This window comes from Engraulis encrasicolus, chromosome 11 (assembly GCF_034702125.1).
Source record: "Engraulis encrasicolus isolate BLACKSEA-1 chromosome 11, IST_EnEncr_1.0, whole genome shotgun sequence".
In the NCBI taxonomy this organism is placed as follows: Eukaryota; Metazoa; Chordata; class Actinopteri; order Clupeiformes; family Engraulidae; genus Engraulis; species Engraulis encrasicolus.
The window spans coordinates 19,838,205-19,860,704 of NC_085867.1; the positions used below are offsets into that span (position 1 = coordinate 19,838,205).

The window sequence follows — 22,500 nt, forward strand, 5'->3', positions numbered from 1 at the left end:
CACATACACACACACACACACACACACACACACACACACACACACACACACACACACACACACACACACACACACACACACACACAGCTGTAGCTTTATCACATTCTTGTAAAATCTGCATCCAACATCCAACAGCCTCTCTCTTTGGCCACAAACTATGTATGCGTGTTTGCAGGCTAAAACACATGACTTTGGCTGCGCCACACAGTACTCAACCCAATACTTGAGATGGAGAAACGAGAACGAGGCTACTACACTAAGCTCACATGAGCCACCCAAGTCACACCATGTCATTTCATACTGTATCCCACTGTTCCCCATTATTTGCCTAGCAGCAAAGCACAGAAAAGTGGTAGTTTGTATTATCTTTTTGAAGAACAATTATTTCCCTTATAAATGTACGTTTAAGGTTCAAAATCTGGGAAAAAAATGTTTTTATTTTATTTTTAGGAGCATTATTTATTTTATTGTAGCCTCTTACTGCAGCAGGGGTCGCCGGCGACCCTATTCACTTGCTGAAAATGCTTAACTACATCATAACAACATTGCCATGACATTACAGAGAGCCATAGTGCTGCGCTAAGGGGTTTGAAGGGAGCTTTAATTTCAGTGTTCTTACTCATTAGGTAAAATGAAATACCGGGTGTAATAACATGTAATAACAACTGTAGTGCATGTTATTCCATCATCCTCACAACATGTATTTTTGTAGATCTGCATATCATTAAGGGTCTCAGTTCAGCCCTTTGCCTAAGAATTCATCACTCTGTCAATGTGTTATATGTAACCACTTCATAGTACATTATGATCATTATTGTCATTATGGCATGTATATTACTTTAACAAATATGCTTAATAGCATGTACTACAGTTTTACTTATGTGTTATTACACCAGTTATTCCACTGTATCTAAAGAGTAAGTACACTGTATTTAAAGGCCCTTTAAAATAAAGTGTTATTGGTACTTACACACAGTTACCCACATCATTTTACTGTCCCAGAATTAGTGTACAGGTAACATACATTGCATGAGATAACATATACCTGTAACATTATTTCCTTGTTCATTAGGCATAGGGTTAGTGTTAGGTATGTACTACACTCTAAGTACTGTAATAAAAAAGACACCACAATAAAATGTTTTACTAAACTGCTCCTGACGAACTGAGCAACAGTACTGAGTTGCAGATATAGAGAACGACGTGTGATTGATGAATGTGGTTTCATTTCCTGCAGGTTGTTCAAAATTGCTTGACATCGTGCTCGTGCTGGATGGTTCCAACAGCATCTTCCCGTGGACCAGTATCACAGACTTCGTAGTCAGGCTGCTGCAGACGATCGAAATCGGACCCACAATGTCTCAGGTATAGTAAGTCCTCCTATTGTCAGTGATAGTGTCAGAGTGAGACTCCGTCTCTGGGAGTGAGAAGTCTGGGAGTTACTGAGTTAGAGTATTGACACATGTTGCTTTCGGCCCTGCCGTGGCCAAGCGGTAGGGCACTCATCCACCACGTGGCTGACGTGGATTCCTGGCCCGGGTCTTTTGCTGGCCCTTCCCCGTCTCTCTCTCTCCCCACTCGCTTCCGGTCACCACCTTCACTGTCCTGTCATAAATTAAGTAAAAAAGAAAAATAAATAAATAAATAAATAAATAAATAACCCACTGCCATTTTCACACAGCAATACGCCACCACCCCCCGCCCAGGGGCACCGCTAGACATAAGTAGAGTATGCAGAGTGCTTAGGGCACCAACCTGTGCTTGGGGCACCAACCACTTTGCCCCCAAAAGTGGGGCCTCTTAAATTGAGATTGGTGCAAAAAACGTCATGAAGAAAAAAAAGAATTATATTACAAAACTTGTATTTATTAGTTAGTAGATCATTATTATTATTATTTAATTATGAGGGGGGACTCCTGACCAGTTATGCTTAGGGTCTCCAAAACCTTAGTAGCGGCCCTGCCCCCACTACTGTACACATAAGCTGCCCCCACCTCTACTGTGCACATATGCTGCCCCCACCTCTACTGTGCACATATGCTGCCCCCACCTCTACTGCCCCCACCTCTACACATAAGCTGCCCCCACCTCTACTGTGCACATATGCTGCCCCCACCTCTACTGCCCCCACCTCTACTCTACACATATGCTGCCCCCACCTCTACTGTACACATATGCTGCCCCCACCTCTACTGCCCCCACCTCTACTCTACACATATGCTGCCCCCACCTCTACTGCCCCCACCTCTACTGTACACATATGCTGCCCCCACCTCTACTGTACACATATGCTGCCCCCACCTCTACTGTACACATATGCTGCCCCCACCTCTACTGCCCCCACCTCTACTGCCCCCACCTCTACTGCCCCCACCTCTACTCTACACATATGCTGCCCCCACCTCTACTGCCCCCACCTCTACTGCCCCCACCTCTCTACTGCCCCCACCTCTACTGTACACATATGCTGCCCCCACCTCTACACATATGCTGCCCCCACCTCTACTGCCCCCACCTCTACTGCCCCCACCTCTACTGCCCCCACCTCTACTCTACACATATGCTGCCCCCACCTCTACTGCCCCCACCTCTACTGCCCCCACCTCTACTGCCCCCACCTCTACTCTACACATATGCTGCCCCCACCTCTACTGCCCCCACCTCTACTGCCCCCACCTCTACTGCCCCCACCTCTACTGTACACATATGCTGCCCCCACCTCTACACATATGCTGCCCCCACCTCTACTGCCCCCACCTCTACTCTACACATATGCTGCCCCCACCTCTACTGTACACATATGCTGCTACGATGCAATTCAGTGTTTTCAGGAAAGGGTGAATAGGCCCATCAATGACCCCATCCTCAGTAAGAGGCTACTTCATTATTTGGGTAAAAGTCTCATCAGTTCTGTAGCGATGGGTTACCATTACCAAGCAGGCACTTCACACTGCATCAACAAACACAGTGGTTTGGTTTGCTGCGTGTGGTACAGAGAACACCCACAATTCTAGAAATGGCACCAAATCACAGACCAATGGAAACAGCTTTCATGTTGCAAATGTCATCCGTCTGAAAAGCACGTTTCTGTCTACGCCTTTAGCACTTGGCTGGCCCCGATTTGGCATTTCACATGACGCTGAAATAAACTTTTACTATTATTGTTATGCAAGATGTGGTTTTACCATTGAGAGTACAGTATTTGTGTGTGATATTTTATTAAAAGCACCTAGTTAGCCACAACATCCAAGTGTAGCCTATATGCCATGACATTTGCACAAAACCAGTAAGTATATACATTCCATCAGAAAGCATATACATTTCCTGACAGTTATGTAAATGTATGCATTCCACGGTTAATTTTCCAATTACACACTTTTACGTGTAGCGTTAAATATGAGTTCTACATCCTATGGAAGTCAGCCGTTTTATTACGGCCATGAAATGTCATGATGACTTATTGTCTTTCTTCACCGTTAAGTAAATGTATGCATTCCACGGTTAATTTACCAATTACAATTTTTACACGTTTGTGAAATATGAGTTCCACATCTTAAAATGATGAAGTCATGGATGGAAGTCAGGAAGGTTTATTACAACCGTGATACGGCATGACTCATCGTTTGTCTGTCCTGTCCAGTTGACTGCACAGGGTTGCCAGACTCTGTGTTTTCCTGCCCAATTGTGCTGTTGAGGATGACTATCTACAGGTACGGCTGAAAGAAAATCTGTTGGGTGGGTTTTCTTGTAGACGTGGTCATGGTAGATAATTGGGCAGGACTTTTTGGCTCAAGGCGATTTTTGAGCATGTACTTTTGGGCTGGAAATGATCATTCACATCTGGCAACCCTGTCAAACTGCACCGCAGGTTACGCTAGGCCCTTCCTGGACGTAATCAGTCATTTTTGGCCCAAGGATGATCTTTTTATGAGCAAGTATATAAGCAGGTCCACAGACAGGGGTGGGACAAAACGGTCAGTTGTCCTGGACCTAGGGAGAGAGAGGGCCCAGAATTGTGCGCCCATTCATTGCATGCATTGAGAGGAGGCTGCTTTTCAGATGATTTAGTCCCAGGTCTGGTCAAAGCTGTCAGCGGCCCCTGCATATAAGCACATCTTAAAATAGGTATATGTGCGTGTGTGTGTATATAGTTGGTGTATCCTTGGCCACTACTGCTGGAGTCGGGATAGTGCGTGGGCAGCCAGGCTATGAGGAAATGTGAGTTTTTTTCTGCCTGCTGTGGTGCTGGAAAATACTGCCCTATAAACCCCATTGGAGGATGACCACATATTCCAAGGCTGACTTCAGTATAGAGCTCACAAAGCTTTGCTTTTCAAATTTGAAAAGAGAGAGAGAGAGAGAGAGAGAGAGAGAGAGAGAGAGAGAGAGAGAGAGAGAGAGAGAGAGAGAGAGAGAGAGAGAGAGAGAGAGAGAGAGAGAGAGAGAGAGAGAGAGAGAGAGAGAGCACGAACACATTATGCCCTCTGGAGTGGAGACCACAAAGAATAACAGAGCTTTGGCTGTGTGTGTGTGTGTGTGTGTGTGTGTGTGTGTGTGTGTGTGTGTGTGTGTGTGTGTGTGTGTGTGTGTGTGTGTGTGTGTGTGTGTGCTTGTTGGGCGGGACTGGATGGAAGGGTACATTTGAGTGGAGGTGTGTTGTTTCGGAAACAGCCAGACAGGTAATAAGGGGCTGTCTGGCACTGGCAGACTGGCAGTGTGTGTGTGTGTGTGTGTGTGTGCGTGTGCGTGTGCGTGTGCGTGTGCGTGTGTGTGTGTGTGTGTGTGTGTGTGTGTGTGTGTGTGTGTGTGCGTGTGCGTGTGCGTGTGCGTGTGCGTGTGTGTGTGTGTCTGTCGGCATGTGTGTGTGCCCAGCCACCTTGTAATGCCCGCTTCATTATAATTACTACTTGCTTTTTTAAAAACCCAAATTAGCAGTGGAGCCGTGTTAGTTTTGTAAGCTTGCTGAATTGAAGGGTGTATGGTGTAGTAAGCCAAGGTCCATTACTGTCAGTCAAAGGGTGTGTGTGCCACACATTCAATGACATGTCCCAGGTCAACTTCTCAGTTTGACGTGATAATTATACTGACGATCAACCTGTGCCATCAGGGCCAGTCATTGGGGTGGGCCAACTGGGCAGTCCGAGGGAGTGCATGATGCATTGTAGAATCCCCTCTGTGGGGCCCTGCCGTGGCACTGGCACTGGGTTACCACCACGCCGGCGACCCGGGTTCGATTCCAGCCAGGGTCATTTGCCAATCCTTCCCTGTTTCTATCTCCCCACTCATTTCCTGTCTGTCCTCCACTTTTCTGTCAAAAATAAAGTAAAAAAAAGCCCCCAAAAAATGTATACATAAAAAAATATGGAAAGTGCATTGGTTGTACAGAAAACAGTCAGTTACATTGTACAAAGTACTTCCCTGCACAGTAAATTCTACAGTGCTCATTTAACACTTAGAGAGTTGATTTGACATCATTTGGACTTAAATGAACTCTCTAAGTGTTGAATTAACACCATAACATTTACTGTGTGTGAACTTTGACTACCTCCTCTTGCTCCTGACAGGTGGGAATCGTGTCGTATGGAGACACCGTGGGGCACGAGTTCAACTTGAGCACGTTCAGCAACAGGCATGACCTTCTGGAACACGCCAAGCACATACCCCAGAGGCAAGGCCTGAAGACCATGACGGCACACGGCATTGACTTGGCACGGTACAATTTTACTCTGTAATTGCTATGCATTCCCTGTCACATCACGCAGACAACTGATAAAGTCCATTGGATGAGGAATGAAACGTCTTTCATGCACACAAGGACAACATGCTTTGGATGAATGAGAATCTAGACATCTTCTTGGCAACCGTTGATAATGTTGAGAGTGTGTTTCCAACAATGCAATGCTATCATACTAGCAGTAGAGCTACCGAGTACCTGTAGCAACGCAACTGAAATTCACTGTAAAACATTGCAGCCATTTTATATATATATATATTTTTTTAGGGGCTTTTATGCCTTTATTTGATAGGACAGTCTAAGATGGTGACAGGGGACTGGGAAATGACCTCGAACCGGTGTTCCCGTGGGCATGCAAGTCCAAATGTGGAGGGCTTAGCGCGCTGCGCCATAGCACCTTCCACTGCAGCCATTTAAACGTTAAACATTGCCCGGCGGCCTTAAGTTTGTAAGTTAACTCAACTTGAGAAAGTCTCGAATTGGGTTCATTTTCAAACAGCATGACAACTTCACTTTTTACATTTAACTCACTGCAATGTTTTACCGTGTTACTGTAGATGTGGAATGACACCACCATGTAAGGCTGCATATTAGGGGTGACTATTGATTCTTCATATCCCCACATCTGTAGGGAAGAAGCCTTCACCGAGGAGAGGGGTGCCCGACCAGATGCCAAGAAGATCATGGTGATCGTCACCGATGGGGAATCCCATGACAACTACAAGCTGCAGAGTGTCATCGATGAGAGTGAGGCTGATGAAATCGAGAGGTTCTCCATTGCTGTGAGTATCATCTCGCTGCCCCTACTTTCTAGCAGAGGACGAAATAGAATAGAATAGAATAGAATAGAATAGAATAGAATAGAATAGAATAGAATAGAATAGAACAGAACAGGGGTGCGTTTCTCGAAAACGTACCTGAAGTTGTTAGCCAGCTGGCAACTTGGATAGTTGCCAACGAGAAATGGCAGTTAGCAACGATGGTTTCTAGAATTCGAAACAGAACACATTATTTTGGTTCAGAAAAGGAAATAAGTTGGAAAAAAGTCTCACTGTATAAAGGAACATGCCCACAGTATAAATATTTAAACGCAGTAAATCTGAAAGTATAATAAAATGCCAAGAATATTAGTTAATCACAAAGTGCTCCTGTGTGAAATTGTATGGTCCTCTCATCGATAATGAATCACGGTTTAGTTGAAGGGATCAAGCTGTCCATTTGGTAACGATCCCTGCGTAACAAAACACTGCCTAAACATTGTATTTGGTTCCCAAAGTAGCTCTGCTACATTTGACATTGTATGGAATGAGAAAAAGGAAAGCCTACAGATTCAGTCACCTGCATCTCCCACTGTCTTCTGTTGGGAGAGCTGCCAATAATCCAAAGCAACAGCATTTTGCAGACACCAGAGAGCTTTGATTTACACTTCTCTGGTGCACACTTGAAGTCAGTTGTCACTTCGGGAGCCATAAAGATGTTGCTGTTAAGCTGTCGACAGGGTTGATTTCCAAGCCAGCTATATATAGCTCGACGGAGTCCAACTGTTATTACAACAACCTGGAGATCGGACTTTGTGATTCTAAAACACGAAACCGTGTTCAGTGCTGTGGAAATGCATCGGCATTAGACATAAATATCTCATTCAGGAATGTCCTGGAGTAGTGCTATAAAACGTCACTACAAACAGAAAAACATAGTAAAATGACTACTATTTGGTCCACATTAGTTATTGTTTTCATTCCTCCATATAGGTCTTGGGTGATTACAATCGTCAAAACAAGAGTCTGGATCAGATCAAGTCGTTTGTGGATGAGATCGAATCGATCGCCAGCGAGCCCAAGGAGAAGCACTTCTTCAACGTGTCGGATGAGGTGGCCCTGTTGAGTATTGTGGACGCCTTGGGCAGTCGCATCTTCGCTCTGGAGGGTAAGAACGATTCAAGCCTGAACCATCACACCACCCTAGTCTTGTAAACAAGACTAACCCGCTTATAGCTGCACAAAACATTATTGCTGGCGAAAATTATTTAAAACCTGTCCTTCAATCAACATGTGGTTGTGTGGTGTTTGTAGCCTTGCACACCAGGCTACAACATACAACAAGACCACAACTACTGTAGATTAATTTTAATTTGGAATCTGAGAAGTATTTGGTCATTACGTGTATGTCTACGATTTGAATGCCAACCGTTGGTTCGTCAGCTTTGCAGATACAGTGCCAGACTATGGTTTTCATGCTATAGGCCTAGTCCTTTCCAGGCTACCACCACCACCTCATAACAGTCATTTTTTGCCCGAGTGACATTGCGGAATATATACGAGCTCATGGTGTGTCTTCTTCCAGTTTGACCATCTCACACTTCCTGTCGATACCATCTATCTGAACCCTCATGCACCTCATGAATAAAGACAGCTGAGACTGTAGACTTCAGGTCCTTTGGCTGTTTGAACCAGATGAGAATGACTTCCTGTATGCATAGGCTGTGTGTTCTGTGCACTGTTGAACAGGTCTGCCGACAGGGGATCTGCATACGGGTCAGTTGTCCTGGGCCCAGGGAAAAAGGGAGGCCCAGAATTGGGGCTCCATTACATTGACGTATACAGTATTTGTATTGAGAGAGGGGCTTTCAGATGATTTTTTCCTGGACCCAGTCAAAGCTGTTCTGGCTGGCCATAGTGTTTAGAAAGTGAGCTGTGGGAGCGGTGTGGGTGGATCCCTCAGCAGGCAGAGGCGGGCATAGGGGTCAGTTATCCCAGGCCCAGGGAGAAAGGGAGGCCCAGAATAGGGTCCCCATTCCCTCGTAGTATGTATTGAGACTAAAGGGAGCTCTTTCAGATGAGTTTGTCCTTGGCCCAGCCAAAGTTGTCAGCAGCCCTGGCGTTCAAAGAAGAAGTTGTGGGAGAGGTGTGGGTGGATGCCTCAGCAGGCGGCCTCAGTCTGTTTGCTTGAAGCCAAGAGAAAATACTACTCAACACTACTCATGTCAGTGGGGATAAAGGAAAATATACAAAAATAGGAGAGGAAGCCAACCTACTGAGAGAGAGGGCTATCCTATCAGGACTTCACAACTGTTCTGTATATAATACACGTGAACAGGCAAAGAAAGGCTTGCATTTATAAAATGCTCTACTGAAGCTACTTTGTCTCCCACAGGATCTGAGTCTGAGACTTAGTAACGCTAGGAGGGGAGCAGATACAGTATGTGCTGAAAAGGCCACCCGTAGTCATGGGCTTGCTGTAGGAGATGGGCTGGCATTGGGACATTTTCAATGGGCTATAAACAGTAACAGTACATACAGGAAGACCTCATTGGACACAGTGACTGACATTAGTATTTTTGGTGGTTGGTTTGAACATTATTTTTGTTCCATTTGGGTTATTTTTATTGTATGATTATGTTGTTTGCATTCTTCCACCAAGACCAACATTTGTAGCAACGCTGTAACTGTTGGGTGAACTAGACCTATACATCATAAATATTGCACATAGTATAACATAAGCATTAACGCTTTGTATGTATTAGATATGCATGTATAATAGTCACTGACCATGTCACAACCTTAGCTTACATTAAGTTGTTTTTGAGAGGGGCATTCATTTCAATGTTTCTGTCAGATTCTGTGGTTCAGCATTGCTGTATTACAGTATTGTGGTGACTGTATAGCATCACATGTTCTCATGGAAATAATATCTGCTTGCAATATGTGGTCTCTTTGTTCTGTAAATGATTTTTTTTATGCTCTTGCTTGAAGCCTGTCTGGAATTCCCTGCTCGCTAACGCTGAGGCTAGCTAGCTCTGTTGACACTGAAAACAGGAAAGCCGACAACAATACTTTGATTTTGTTTTGCAGCCACATCTGGCGTGCACACATCCTCTTTCGAGATGGAGATGTCCCAGGCTGGCTTCAGTGCCCACATGTCTAAAGTAAGTCACCGGGAGAGAAAGAGAGCACAACATCAAAAAGAAGGAATTAATAAAAAGGAGGAAATTATGAATGTGAATGTCTGTCTGTGCATGCGCTGTGAATGTATGAATGTGTTTGTCTATGCATGCACTTTAAAAAGTTAACATAGAACCATTTTTTTAGTAAACATGCATGTGAGATTGGGGCTTGACCACCCCTCTCTCATATCAGGATGACCGCAAGAAGAACGACCAGGCAACTCAAAACTAAAGTGAAGCGGGTGCGAGTTTATTTACAGTGTAGTAAGTGACTTAACAAAAAGAGAAAACAAAAACTGAGAATAAACGAAAAAGAAAACCGGCCTCAATCAGGCAACTCAAATATAACTACAACAAAAGACTTTCCAGATAACTGTTTCAAATTCTGCACTTACTTATCTGTCTCTGCACAGCTTCACAGCAAGCGTGCTTTCCCCTGGCCCTCTCTAGCACAAATGAAAACCCCTGCCCTTTTGAAGGGCTCACAATCTAGCAGAGAGCAGTGATTGGACATACATCCAACCAATCAGAAAATAGCATTACATAAATCCTTAAAATACACATTTAGAAATACATTCACATACCCACAATATGCCCAGAAAATAGATTATAAAAAGTAGAAAACATACATCCAACATTTACCCCATATGTATATTAAATAAAGCTACAAAACAATAATTACTCACATCTGACGTCACTGTGCCAATTCACATTTCGCGCCACTGACCGGACAGTGGTTAAAAACAATGGTTCCGCAAGGGCTCCGGTTTCCCCACGGACCATTTGGATGGAACACCCATTGGCAGCGGTGAGTGAGAATGTTTGTTTGTAGTGTTGGGAAACTATTGCGTTGCGAGTGAAATATGGGACGAGACAGCGGGTACCTACACTGCTCGCGGTGACGGTAAGTACATGTTTAACTGAGGAATATGTGTGTTTGTTACATGTGTGCATTTTCGCGATAGCCGCGGTAAAAAAGGTAAAAGTTTGGCTGAGGTGTGTAGGCTATGCTAACAGGTGTCTGGGTCTATGTGTGTGCGCGACTGCGCTTGCGTGTCTGGAAGTGTATGCTAGTGTAGGGAGGATGAGTCGCTGGCGTTTGGTGAAAAATGTCAGTAACACCCATCCTCATTTTTCACATTTCCTCCCCCTTCTGTTGGCGAGACAGGAAGTCCGCAACAGGGTTCTGTGACCCCGCCCTGTACCTCACAGTAAACCTAAAAGGTTGCAATGACAAAAACCAACGAGTGATTCGAGCATTTGAGTCTTTCATTCGGCCCAACCATTGTAGGGCCCTGTGGTCGGTCTCCAACAGAAAGTCTCTACCCAACAGGTAGTATTTAAAAGTCTCAAGTGCCCACTTTATAGCCAGGCACTCCAGCTCCACCACAGAGTACCTGGTCTCGCGATGGAAGAGCTTGCGGCTTATATAAGCCACCGGCTTCTGCTGCTCCGCCTCCCCCTGAAGAAGGACTGCCCCCAGTCCAACTCCAGAGGCATCAGTCTGGACTGTGAATGTCTGTTCAAAGTCCGGGCTCTGTAGAACAGGCTCGGCAACCAGAGCCCCTTTCAGGTCCTGGAAAGCCCGCTCGTGCACCTCTCCCCACTCGACCTTGGTTGACCCCGACTTGCGAGTCAGGTCTGTGAGGGGTGCAGCACGGGAAGCGAAGTTGGGTATGAATCTCCGGTACCAACCGGCGAGACCCAAGAAAGACCGGACGTCCTTCTTTGTCGTTGGTCGAGGACAGTCACGGACCGCCTCAACTTTGTCTTTTTGGGGCCTAATGACCCCCTTGCCGATGATGTGGCCCAGGTATCGAACCTCTTGCTGGGCCAGAGAGCACTTTTTCGGCTGGATGGTCAGACCAGCCTCGCTGATCCGACGAAACACCTCGGCTAGGTGTTCAAGGTGCTCCCTCCAGGTGGCGCTCCATATCACCACGTCATCCAGATAGGCCGCTGCGTAACCGCCCGTGCCCTCCAGGACACGGTCCATCAGCCTCTGGAACGTTGCTGGCGCCCCCTGCAGGCCAAAGGGCATGGTGGTGAACTGGTACAGCCCCTGCGGAGTACGAAAGGCTGTGTACTGCTTCGCCTCCTCCGCCAGGGGCACCTGCCAATACCCCCTGCAGAGGTCCAGCGTTGTGATGAAGGACGCCCTCCCAAGCCCCTCGATCAGGTCCTCCAGCCTGGGCATTGGGTAGGCGTCGAAGGTAGACTGTGCGTTCAGCTGCCTGAAGTCAATGCAGAAGCGAATGCTTCCGTCCTTCTTCGGGACCAGCACAACTGGACTGCTCCAGCCGCTGCTGGACCGCTCGATCACGCCCAGCTGCTTCATCACCTCCAGCTCCTCCTGCAGAGCGGGAAGCAGACGCTCTGGGATGCGATACATGCGTTGCCGCACTGGAGTTGTGTCTTTCAGCAGCAGGTCGTGTTCCACCAGCTGCGTTCGGCCTGGCTGCTCGGAAAACAGGCCAGGAGGAATGATGGCCTTCAATTCCTGCGCCTGCTGAGCAGTCAGGTGGGAGATCTCAGGGTCCGCCGGGGAAACTACTGACGGGAAGAACTGCTCTGGTGGCTCGACATCCCCCTGCACGTCCTGCACCATCAGCTGCTGGCTGGGCACCTCATCACGGTCCCGCCACTCCTTGAGCAGGTTTATGTGGAAAGTCTGCTTGGTCTTTCGACGCCCCGGCATCTCCAGTTCATATGTCACCGGCCCCAGCTGACGTGTCACCCGGTACGGTCCTTGCCACCGGGCCAGAAGCTTGTTCTCGGTGGTCGGCAGCAGCAACAGGACCTGCTGCCCAGGCGCGAAGCTTCTCTGCCTCGCCCGCTGGTCATACCACCGAGTCTGGGTCTGCTGGGCCTTTGTCATGTTGTCCTCCACGATGATCGCCATCTCCTCCATCTTCTGTCGCATCTTTAGCACATACGAGACAACGCTGTCCTGCTCCTGGGGTTTCGGGGTTACCCAGGCGTCACTCAGCAGATCCAGTGGGCCCCGGACCTGGCGCCCATACAGGAGCTCGAATGGGGAGAAACCAGTGGATGCCTGTGGTACCTCCCTGTAGGCAAACAGGAGGTATGGCAACCACTGGTCCCAGTCTTTGCCATTGTCTGCAACAAACTTCTTGAGCATGGCCTTCAAAGTCTGGTTATACCGCTCCACCAGCCCATCAGTCTGGGGATGGTAAGGAGTGGTCCTTATCCCCTTAATCCCCAATAAGTTGTAAACTTGCCTCAATGTTTTTGAAAGAAATGCGGTACCTAGGTCAGTGAGAATTTCGTGTGGTATGCCTACCCTGGAGATCAGTTGGAGAAGTGCACGTGCAACTGAACCTGCTGTGATTTTGCGTAGTGGGAATGCTTCTGGGTAGCGGGTTGCATAGTCACACATTACAAGGATAAATCTGTGACCTGACCGTGTTTTCTCAAGGGGCCCCACTATATCCATCCCTAACCTCTGAAAGGGAACCCCAATGATGGGTAGTGGATGCAAAGGGGAAGGTTTGGCTTTGTGTTTACTGGTCAGTTGGCAGATGGAGCATGAACGGCAGTAACGCATAACATCAGTGTACACGCCTGGCCAGTGAAAACGCTGCGTTATTCTTTCCAGTGTTTTAACATTGCCTAGGTGCCCTGCCCACGGTATGTCATGCCCCAAACGCAGCACTTCATCTCTGAGACACTTTGGGACAACAACCTGCTCAACAGCATCATCTTTTGATTGGTGGTACAGTACATCATCTCTGACAAAATAAAACTCTCCATTAGGATCAGGGGCCACTCCTGTATCCACACCATCAATCTCAGTTACAGCAGAGAAAGCATTTTTCAACGAGTCATCACTTTTCTGTAAGTCACTCAAGTTACTTGGAGGCTTCCATACCTCATTAACATCAATGTTTGGTGTTGGCATTTGGCTAACAGACTTCTCTGCTGTCCCCTGCAGTTTAGCTAGCCTGCGCTGTCTGCGTGTTTTAGGCGTCTTGTATACTGCAGGTAGGTCAATATCGATTTCAACATCAGTCTGACTGTATGGCAAAACATCACACAAAGCCTTTGCATCATCATCAGCTGACAGCTTAGCCTGCGCTCTGGTAACCACCATGCTGACTGGCTGCACTGACTGCACAAGTTCAGGCAAAATCAAAACATCCTGCCCCAACACTACAGGATAGCGTAGCCCACTTACAATGCCTGCTCTCAACAAAAAAGCTTGTCCCTGCACTTCCAGACGAATATCAACAACTGGGTATACATGTTCATCTCCATTAACACAACACACTCTCAGCTGCCCTTTCCCCAAATCCTCTGACATGTCTATGAGGTGTGGCTGGACTAGAGTGTGTGTGCTACCAGTGTCTAGGAGTGCAAATGTTGACGTCTCATTTACAGTTACAGGGACTGTTTGTACTCTGGACATTGCATCGTCAGCTCCTTCTTCGGGTCTTAGCACATTACAATAGCCGGACCCCTGAGCTTTTCTTGCTGGGCAATCTCTAGCAATGTGATTGGGTTTGCCGCAGTGGTGGCATAGCAAAGGTGGCCTTTGTGGTGTAGCTGTCGGTGCTGGGTGTCTAGGTGGCGGGGTGTAGGGGCGTGTAGGTGGCCTTGGTGGTGTGGTGTAGGTGTAGTGCTGTGGTGCTCTGACCTGACCTAACCCCCTAGGACCAACTCCCCCACCAGGAACCCCAGACTTACCACTCATGGCTGGCCGGTTGAAGTTCTGGTTCTGGAACGTCTTTGGTCCAGGTCGAGCTGCCAGGAACGCCTCCACCAGTTCTGCCGCCTTCTGACCTGTGGCTGGGTTGTGCTCCTTTACCCAGACGCGGATGTCAGGAGCTAGGGTGCGCAGATACTGTTCCAGGATGAGGATTTCTTCTATCTGCTCCACCGTCTTCTCTGTTGGTCTCACCCACTTTCTGTAGAGGTCCCTCAGGCGGTGGTACAGCTCACGTGGGGTCTCTCCTGTTCTCACGTCTGGGTCCCGGAACCTTTGTCGGTAAGTCTCTCCATTAATTTCATATTTCGCCAGGATAGCGGTCTTCACTCGGTCATACTCCATGGAGTTTTGCATGTCCATTGCCACGTACGCTGCTCGGGCCCGACCTGTAAGATACGGCACCAGGTAGACGGCCCAATCAGCTTTCGGCCATCTGTAGGCTGTGGCAAGTCTCTCGAAAGTCATCAGGTACTGTTCTATGTCGTCGCCCTCTTCGAGCTTCGGCACTGCGGCCCGTGTCCAGGAAACTGGAGTCATCACGGTTGGGCCAGATGCGGGGGCTGGGGGTTGCGCTGCTTGCTGTGCTGGAGGTCGTCTGGGAGCCATCACAGGAGACACTGGAGCTGCTGGTGCTGGTGCTGGCTCTGGCGCTGGAACAGGAACTGGATCTTCTGGCGCTGGTTCTGCTGGTACGGCTCCTCATGCTGCTGCTGCTGCTGCTGCTGCTGCTGCTGCTGCTGCTGCTGCTAGGAGGTCTGGGGGTGGCGCTACCAGGTTGCGCGGTTGTCCATCCTGCGGTGGATCTCTGGCGCCGTCGTCACCTGGTTGTCCTCGCCACTCTGCGGGAGTCCGCCGTTCCCTCTCCAGCTCATCATGGACATTGTTCAGCTGGATCTGTACACTGCGCCATCGCCTTTCTTGCTTCTGGGCCTCCTGCTGCTGATCTTGAATGGACTTCTGAAGCAGATTGAAGAGTGCGCCCATGTCCAGCATCTCTGGAACTGCCGTCGCTCCAGCCATGGCAACCTCTGTGTGCTCCCCAGCATTCGGATGCTCCTCTTCATTCTCCGCTGTGTGCTCCTCCATGGCATCTTGGGGAAGACGCCGATACGCCATGCTCGGCTGAACCCGCCTGCCTGTCGTCTTCTTCAGCGTCTTCTTTCGAGGCGCCACTGTCGCCACTTCTTGACACCACCTGTGAGATTGAGGCTTGACCACCCCTCTCTCATATCAGGATGACCGCAAGAAGAACGACCAGGCAACTCAAAACTAAAGTGAAGCGGGTGCGAGTTTATTTACAGTGTAGTAAGTGACTTAACAAAAAGAGAAAACAAAAAAACTGAGAATAAACGAAAAAGAAAACCGGCCTCAATCAGGCAACTCAAATATAACTACAACAAAAGACTTTTCAGATAACTGTTTTAAATTCTGCACTTACTTCTCTGTCTCTGCACAGCTTCACAGCAAGCGTGCTTTCCCCTGGCCCTCTCTAGCACAAATGAAAACCCCTGCCCTTTTGAAGGGCTCACAATCTAGCAGAGAGCAGTGATTGGACATACATTCAACCAATCAGAAAATAGCATTACATAAATCCTTAAAATACACATTTAGAAATACATTCACCTACCCACAATATCCCCAGAAAATAGATTATAAAAAGTAGAAAACATACATCCAACATTTACCCCATATGTATATTAAATAAAGCTACAAAACAATAATTACTCACATCTAGGGTGACCAGATGAGGTTTGCTGAAATTCGGGACGCTTTTTTTTTGGGGGGGGGGGGGGGGGGGGGGGGGGACTTGTAGTGCACTTGCGCGCCTGAACTTGGAACGTCAAAAAATAAACAATACATTGCAAGGATGCACGCTGACAGAACGGTGTAAAACCAGAGACGGTCTATTATGTTAGAATAGAATTAAAATAATCTTTGGTAAAAGCAGCCACAGACTGACTAAAGAGCAGCGTGACACAGTGAAATACAGATGTTATCTCAGCAGCAGCAACTTTATCATACACTGTGTCATCTTGTTTATTAACGAAAGAAGACACCAGCTTTCTTTGTACTGTTGTGGGTTTCGTAGCTTACCGTGTAGTTTAGGCGACACTTTCATATCCGTCTGCTCCGTGAGAAACACCAAACTTTCCTTCACAGTTTACAGAAAGCCATTTATCTGTCAATGAATTGGTAATCCATGAATAGTTCTCCTCCCCAGTCCTTCCTCTACCTGCACTGTTGCTTGGGATTTTACTCGCATCATGGTACTTCCTCATCTGCCATGTCGCTACTGTCATTTTGTCGAAGAAAGTGAAAACTGTTGCAATCGACAGTTGCAATCGAATGGAATTAGAGTGTCAGAAAGATAAAATAGATACATTGCTGGGGGGAACGCAGCCACTTCACACATTTGGGGCTGCACAAGCAGCCTCTCCGGGGCACAGGCGGCAGTAGCAAATAGTTTGAGATGTGTACCTGATTAAAACATTATTATTAGGTAAGTCTAAATTTCGGGACATGCACAGTCAGATTCGGGATTCGGGACAAACGTTTAGAATTCGGGACTGTCCCGAATTTTTCGGGACATCTGGTCACCCTACTCACACCTGACGTCACTGTGCCAATTCACATTTCGCGCCACTGACCGGACAGTGGTTAAAAACAATGGTTCCGCAAGGGCTCCGGTTTCCCCACGGACCATTTGGATGGAACACCCATTGGCAGCGGTGAGTGAGAATGTTTGTTTGTAGTGTTGGGAAACTATTGCGTTGCGAGTGAAATATGGGACGAGACAGCGGGTACCTACACTGCTCGCGGTGACGGTAAGTACATGTTTAACTGAGGAATATGTGTGTTTGTTACATGTGTGCATTTTCGCGATAGCCGCGGTAAAAAGGTAAAAGTTTGGCTGAGGTTTGTAGGTGATGCTAACAGGTGTCTGGGTCTATGTGTGTGCGTGACTGCGTGCGCTTGCGTGTCAATGGAAGTGTCTGTGCGTGTAGGGAGGATGTCAGAAATATTCTAGTATCTCTCTGAGGATGTGTCGCTGGCGTTTGGTGAAAAATGTCAGTAACACCCATCATCATTTTTCACAATGCATATGAACTATAATGTGAACATTTATAATATTTTGTAGAAGCCCATTGTTGATTTATCAACCAGTATATATTTTTTTTAAAGTGATTTTACAATTACAATTGTAAATTACAAGCAATTGTACAATTACAAGCAATTTCACCTCAAAAACGGCCTAATACAGCCCAACTGTCCTGGGGTGCGTTTCTCGAAAGTTGTTAGCAGTTAGCAACTTGGGTAGTTGCCAATGGGAAATTGTAGGCTATTGCAAACAACAAAGTAGCTAACGTAGCCTCCACAAAGAGTGAAACATTTTATAAAGTCAAAAGTAAAAAAAATGATTCTTGTCAATTAATGTGCTTGGGAAATAAACTACATCTTGTGTAGGAGGCCTACTCCACTTCTTCCACTGTCTTCCACCTCAGTATGCTGACTCACCATTCCTCAAAGCTTACTTAGCATCCTTATCTTTAAAAAAGAAAGAAAGAAAGAAAGAAAGAATGCGAGTTGTGTCGGAAACACCCTCCAAGGATAATCATTGTGTTCCAAACGTATCAAGAGATTTCCTTAATGGCACTGATGGAGTGTTGTTGACTCATATAGCCTATCTGGCTAACATCAGCTCAGTCACCAAGCATTTCCTGTATCTGTATTCTATATCTGTAAACAAAGGACTCGGCCGGTCCCACCTACGCACCTACTGTAGCTATCGGAAATGTAGTCAGCAATATTTACAAACGCTCGCATGCCTTACAGTAGTAGTAACTGGGCTACTAGTCATAGGTCAGGACAGTGAGATGTTTCAGATAGATATGGAATGAGTTTGGCTTATATGGTCACAAGAGAGAGAGGGACCCGAGGGTCTTGTTCATGCCTGTTTGATGATTTGAGTTTTGTCCTCATCTCAGAATAGGAGGAAGTAGCCGGCAGGAACCAGAACTCAGGAGCTTTGAGTTGAACTGAAATAAACACCTCGGCCTGAAACAGCGCCCTTCGCTTCACTTTTCTCACACACACGCGCACGCACGCACGCACACACACACACACACACGCACACGCACACGCACACGCACACGCACACGCACACACACGCACACACACACGCACACGCACACACACACAAACAAAAACAAACACACACACACAAAAAGGTCCATATTTCATTCATGGCCCTTGTCACTGTTGCCTGATGAAACCTTTCTGGGCAGCTCATTGTCCAGCAGCATTTCCTCCTAATCACCACCCCCCTCTCTAAAACAGTGTTTTGCAAACTTTTTTTCTTGGGGACCCACATTTTAGAAGTCACAAGCCTTTGTGACTCAACCCAAGTCAAAAGACAATATTCATAAATCACAAAATGAAGGTGCATTAGTTATTGAACATTACAGGGACAATATTTAATCACTGACTAAATAATCATCTGAATAGTATTTCAGTAGTATTTGAAAAGTGTTTCTATTTTAGTAAACAAGCAGGAGGCTACCTGATCCAGCAATAATCCATAAGCGCCAGCTATTTTGAGGTTAGATGCAGACAGTTGAAATTACCGTCATGAACCAGGGAAACATGTGAGGTGAAGGAACGTGAAGATTGTGCACATCCCAGGAAAAGGTGCAGGACAAAGGCTGACTGTATATTCTGGATTCTTGACTGTATACTCTGGATAGAATCTGATTGATGAAGTCGAATCATAATCCACCCATGAAATAAAAAAAGGATTTTAAGTGTCCAAAAACATGTGAGGTGACCCAAAAGAAAAAAGAAAGATATGCCACACCAAGACCCAGCTGAGGGTCCCGACCCAGTCTTTGGGAAGCGAGGCTCCAGAATGTGTTTACTCTTGCGCTGCCCCTCCCCTTCCTGTCTGCTGTTCTGCTTCTCCGCACCCACTTCCTGTGTTCCCGCAGGAGGCCCTGAAGCCTAGGGGGGGGGGGGGGGGGGGGGGGGGGGGGGGGGGTAGCGTTCGGGTCCTAACGAGCTGTAGAGTTGAAATTACACTGGCCACCTGCAGGATTTTACACTGAATTTTGACTCAACCGTTTTTTTCTTTTCTTTTAATGCCTTTATTGTGACAGGATAGTTAGAAAAGGACAGGAAATGAGCGGTGAGAGAGATACGGGGAAGTTTTCGGCAAATTACCTCGAGGCCGGAATCGAACCCGAGTCGCCGGTGTAGCAGTCGACTGCCCAGCCAATTGAGTCACAGCTGGGCCCTTTTGACTCCACTGTTCCCGCAGGAGTCCCTGATGCTGGGGGCAGTCGGGGCCTAACGAGTTGTAGAGTTGAAATTACACTGGCCACCTGCAGAATTTTACACTGGCTTTTTTAAAGTACTGAATGTTTTTGGGGCTTTTCAAGCCTTTATTACTTTTCCCCAAGATAGGAGAGACAGGAAGTGAGTCGGGAGAGGGAGACGGGGAAGGGTAGGCAAAGGACCCGAGCCGGGTTCGAATAGCAGACAAGCAGACGAGTGCCCTACCGTTACCGTCACTTAAGGGCCTACACTGACTTCTGACTCCACTGTTAGAGAAATATCGACAACCTCTTTTTCTTCCCCCGTGTGTGTTGCTGCAGGAGGCCCTGATGCTGGGGGCGGTGGGGGCGTACGACTGGAACGGCACGGTGGTCATGCAGCAGGCCGGGGTGGGCGTGGAGCCCCCCAGGGCCACCTTCCACGACCCCCTGGAGGAGAGATATGAGGGGCTGGCCGGCTACGTAGGTTAGTAATGAGGATATATAAACACACATACACGCACACATGCAAGTACGCATGCACACACACAAACACACATGCAAGTACGCACGCACACACACACACAAACATACACACGCACGCACGCACGCACACACACACACACACACACACACACACACACACACACACACACACACACACACACACACACACACACACACACCTCTTCCACGACCCCCTGGAGGAGAGATATGAGGGGCTGGTCGGCTACTGTACGTAGGTGAGTGGAGCAGCCATCCAGTATTAATGCCACATACAGTACAAACACGCACAGTATACACACACACATGCATGCACGGTCAATCAGACACACGCACGCACACGCACACGCACACGCACACACACACACACACACACACACACACACACACACACACACACACACATACACACACACACACTGCCACACAATTCACCACACCGCCCCTCATGGGTTATATGTGGATGCATGCAAGTTTTGCAGAAGTAGCCTGTAGTTTCAATGACGCGAGTACCCTTCCATTCCAACCTGTCGTGTGACAGAAGAGGAAAAGTGCTTCAGTGTGATCATACTGTCTTCCACATGAGAAAGTGGATCCTTAACCCTTTAACCCGTTAACCCCTTAGTGCAGAGCCTATGTTATAACCTTACTAGAAATGTTAATAGAAATAGAAATGTTGTTATGATGTAGTTGAGTATTTTCAGCAAATAGAGACTAGGCTATTTGTAAGAGTCAAGTCAAGTCAGCTTTTGAGGCGTTGGAACATATTAGACTTCTAGATAGAGGTGGTGACCGTATCCGTAGGCTCAACCAACGGGAAACCTTTTGGATCCACCAATTAGATGCACTTAGATACCCTGGTTTAAATGAAGATATTGAGTTCAAATGTTTTTTATAATATTTCCTATGTATACACCATTTGATTATGAACATTGTTTGAGAATGTAAAAATGGTAGCCTAGACCTACTGTTGACACTAATGCTTATTGCTTTTTTTTGTTAATGCATGTGAAGAATCTGTTTTGTTATGATTTAGCCCCCCCTCCCCCCTTTCCCCCCTCCCTTGATGGACCTTACTGTCACCTGAACATGGGGTTAAACTTTTTTGAACTTTGTGTCGATCCATTGTCTTTGCTCTGCCCTGAAGAAGACCTAGATGGTCGAAACATGTTGGCATTTTAATTTCAATTATGAGTAGCCACAGCTAATAAAGGCTTTTTAATATACCTCCTTCTTCGGATGTAGTTACCTCTGAGTATCTGCTTTCAGCTAATTCTGGATTTCCCAACCCAAGAGCACCATTTTGGACATTTTTTCCACACACCTGAGTCAAGTCAAGTCAAGTCAGCTTTTATTGTCAGTTTCTTCATATGCGCAGGTCATACAAGGAAATTGACATTACGTTTTCTCTCTGTACCATGAAGGACATAGACATACACAGTACTGACATTTACAGACTGACATCAAGTGCAAGACAGAACAAGTAACAGTGACGGTCCAATACCAGTAAAGTGATGAAGAGGCTACATGCTTCACACACCTTCAGGATGTCCCTCGTTCACTGTATCTACCATCGTACTTCTCACATCCAGGATGCCCCACAATCCATGCCCAACCATCACCCATCACTATGGGCCATCGCCCCAGCATCAAATGCCCTGGGTGTCCCTTGAATGGACTGTGTGGGGCAGTCATGGGTGAGCGGTTAGGGCGTCAGACTTGCATCCCAGAGGTTGTCGGTTCGACTCCCGACCCGCCAGGTTGGTGGGGGGAGTAATCAACCAGTGCTCTCCCCCATCCTCCTCCATGACTGAGGTACCCTGAGCATGGTACCGTCCCACCGCACTGCTCCCCATGGGGCACCACTGAGGGCTGTCCCCTTTGCACGGGTGAGGCATAAATGCAATTTCGTTGTGTGCAGTGTGCAGTGTTCACTTGTGTGCTGTGGAGTGCTGTGTCACAATGACAATGGGAGTTGGAGTTTCCCATTGGGCTTTAAAAAATTATCCCACCATCCTGACACCATTTATAACATTGACTTCAAATGTGTGCTCTGATCACTCCAACAAATAGCCAGGGTAACACTTAAGTGATAGCCACAACATCATAATGCTCATTTGAATCAGCTGATTCAGAAAATTCAATTGCAAGGTCAAATACAGTATATGACAGTATTTTTAACTTTCTAGCGGCAGTCTGCTCTTCTGAGCAATTGAACATGCAATTGAAATACAGTACGTATAGGGCCCCATGGACTCCATTCGCACAGTGACCTACCTGT

General features: G+C 47.1%; 1 protein-coding gene across 1 annotated transcript in view; it reads left to right on the top strand.

Annotated features, from left to right (window-relative positions):
• The window catches only part of itga1 (integrin, alpha 1), a 117,635-nt gene that overhangs the window by 51,845 nt on the left and 43,290 nt on the right, over nt 1-22,500 (top strand). The window contains exons 6-11 of the mRNA XM_063210160.1: nt 1,238-1,365; nt 5,565-5,713; nt 6,366-6,516; nt 7,486-7,660; nt 9,586-9,659; nt 20,058-20,202. Of these exons, the coding sequence (XP_063066230.1) occupies nt 1,238-1,365; nt 5,565-5,713; nt 6,366-6,516; nt 7,486-7,660; nt 9,586-9,659; nt 20,058-20,202 (822 nt within the window). The remainder of the gene's footprint in view (nt 1-1,237; nt 1,366-5,564; nt 5,714-6,365; nt 6,517-7,485; nt 7,661-9,585; nt 9,660-20,057; nt 20,203-22,500) is intronic.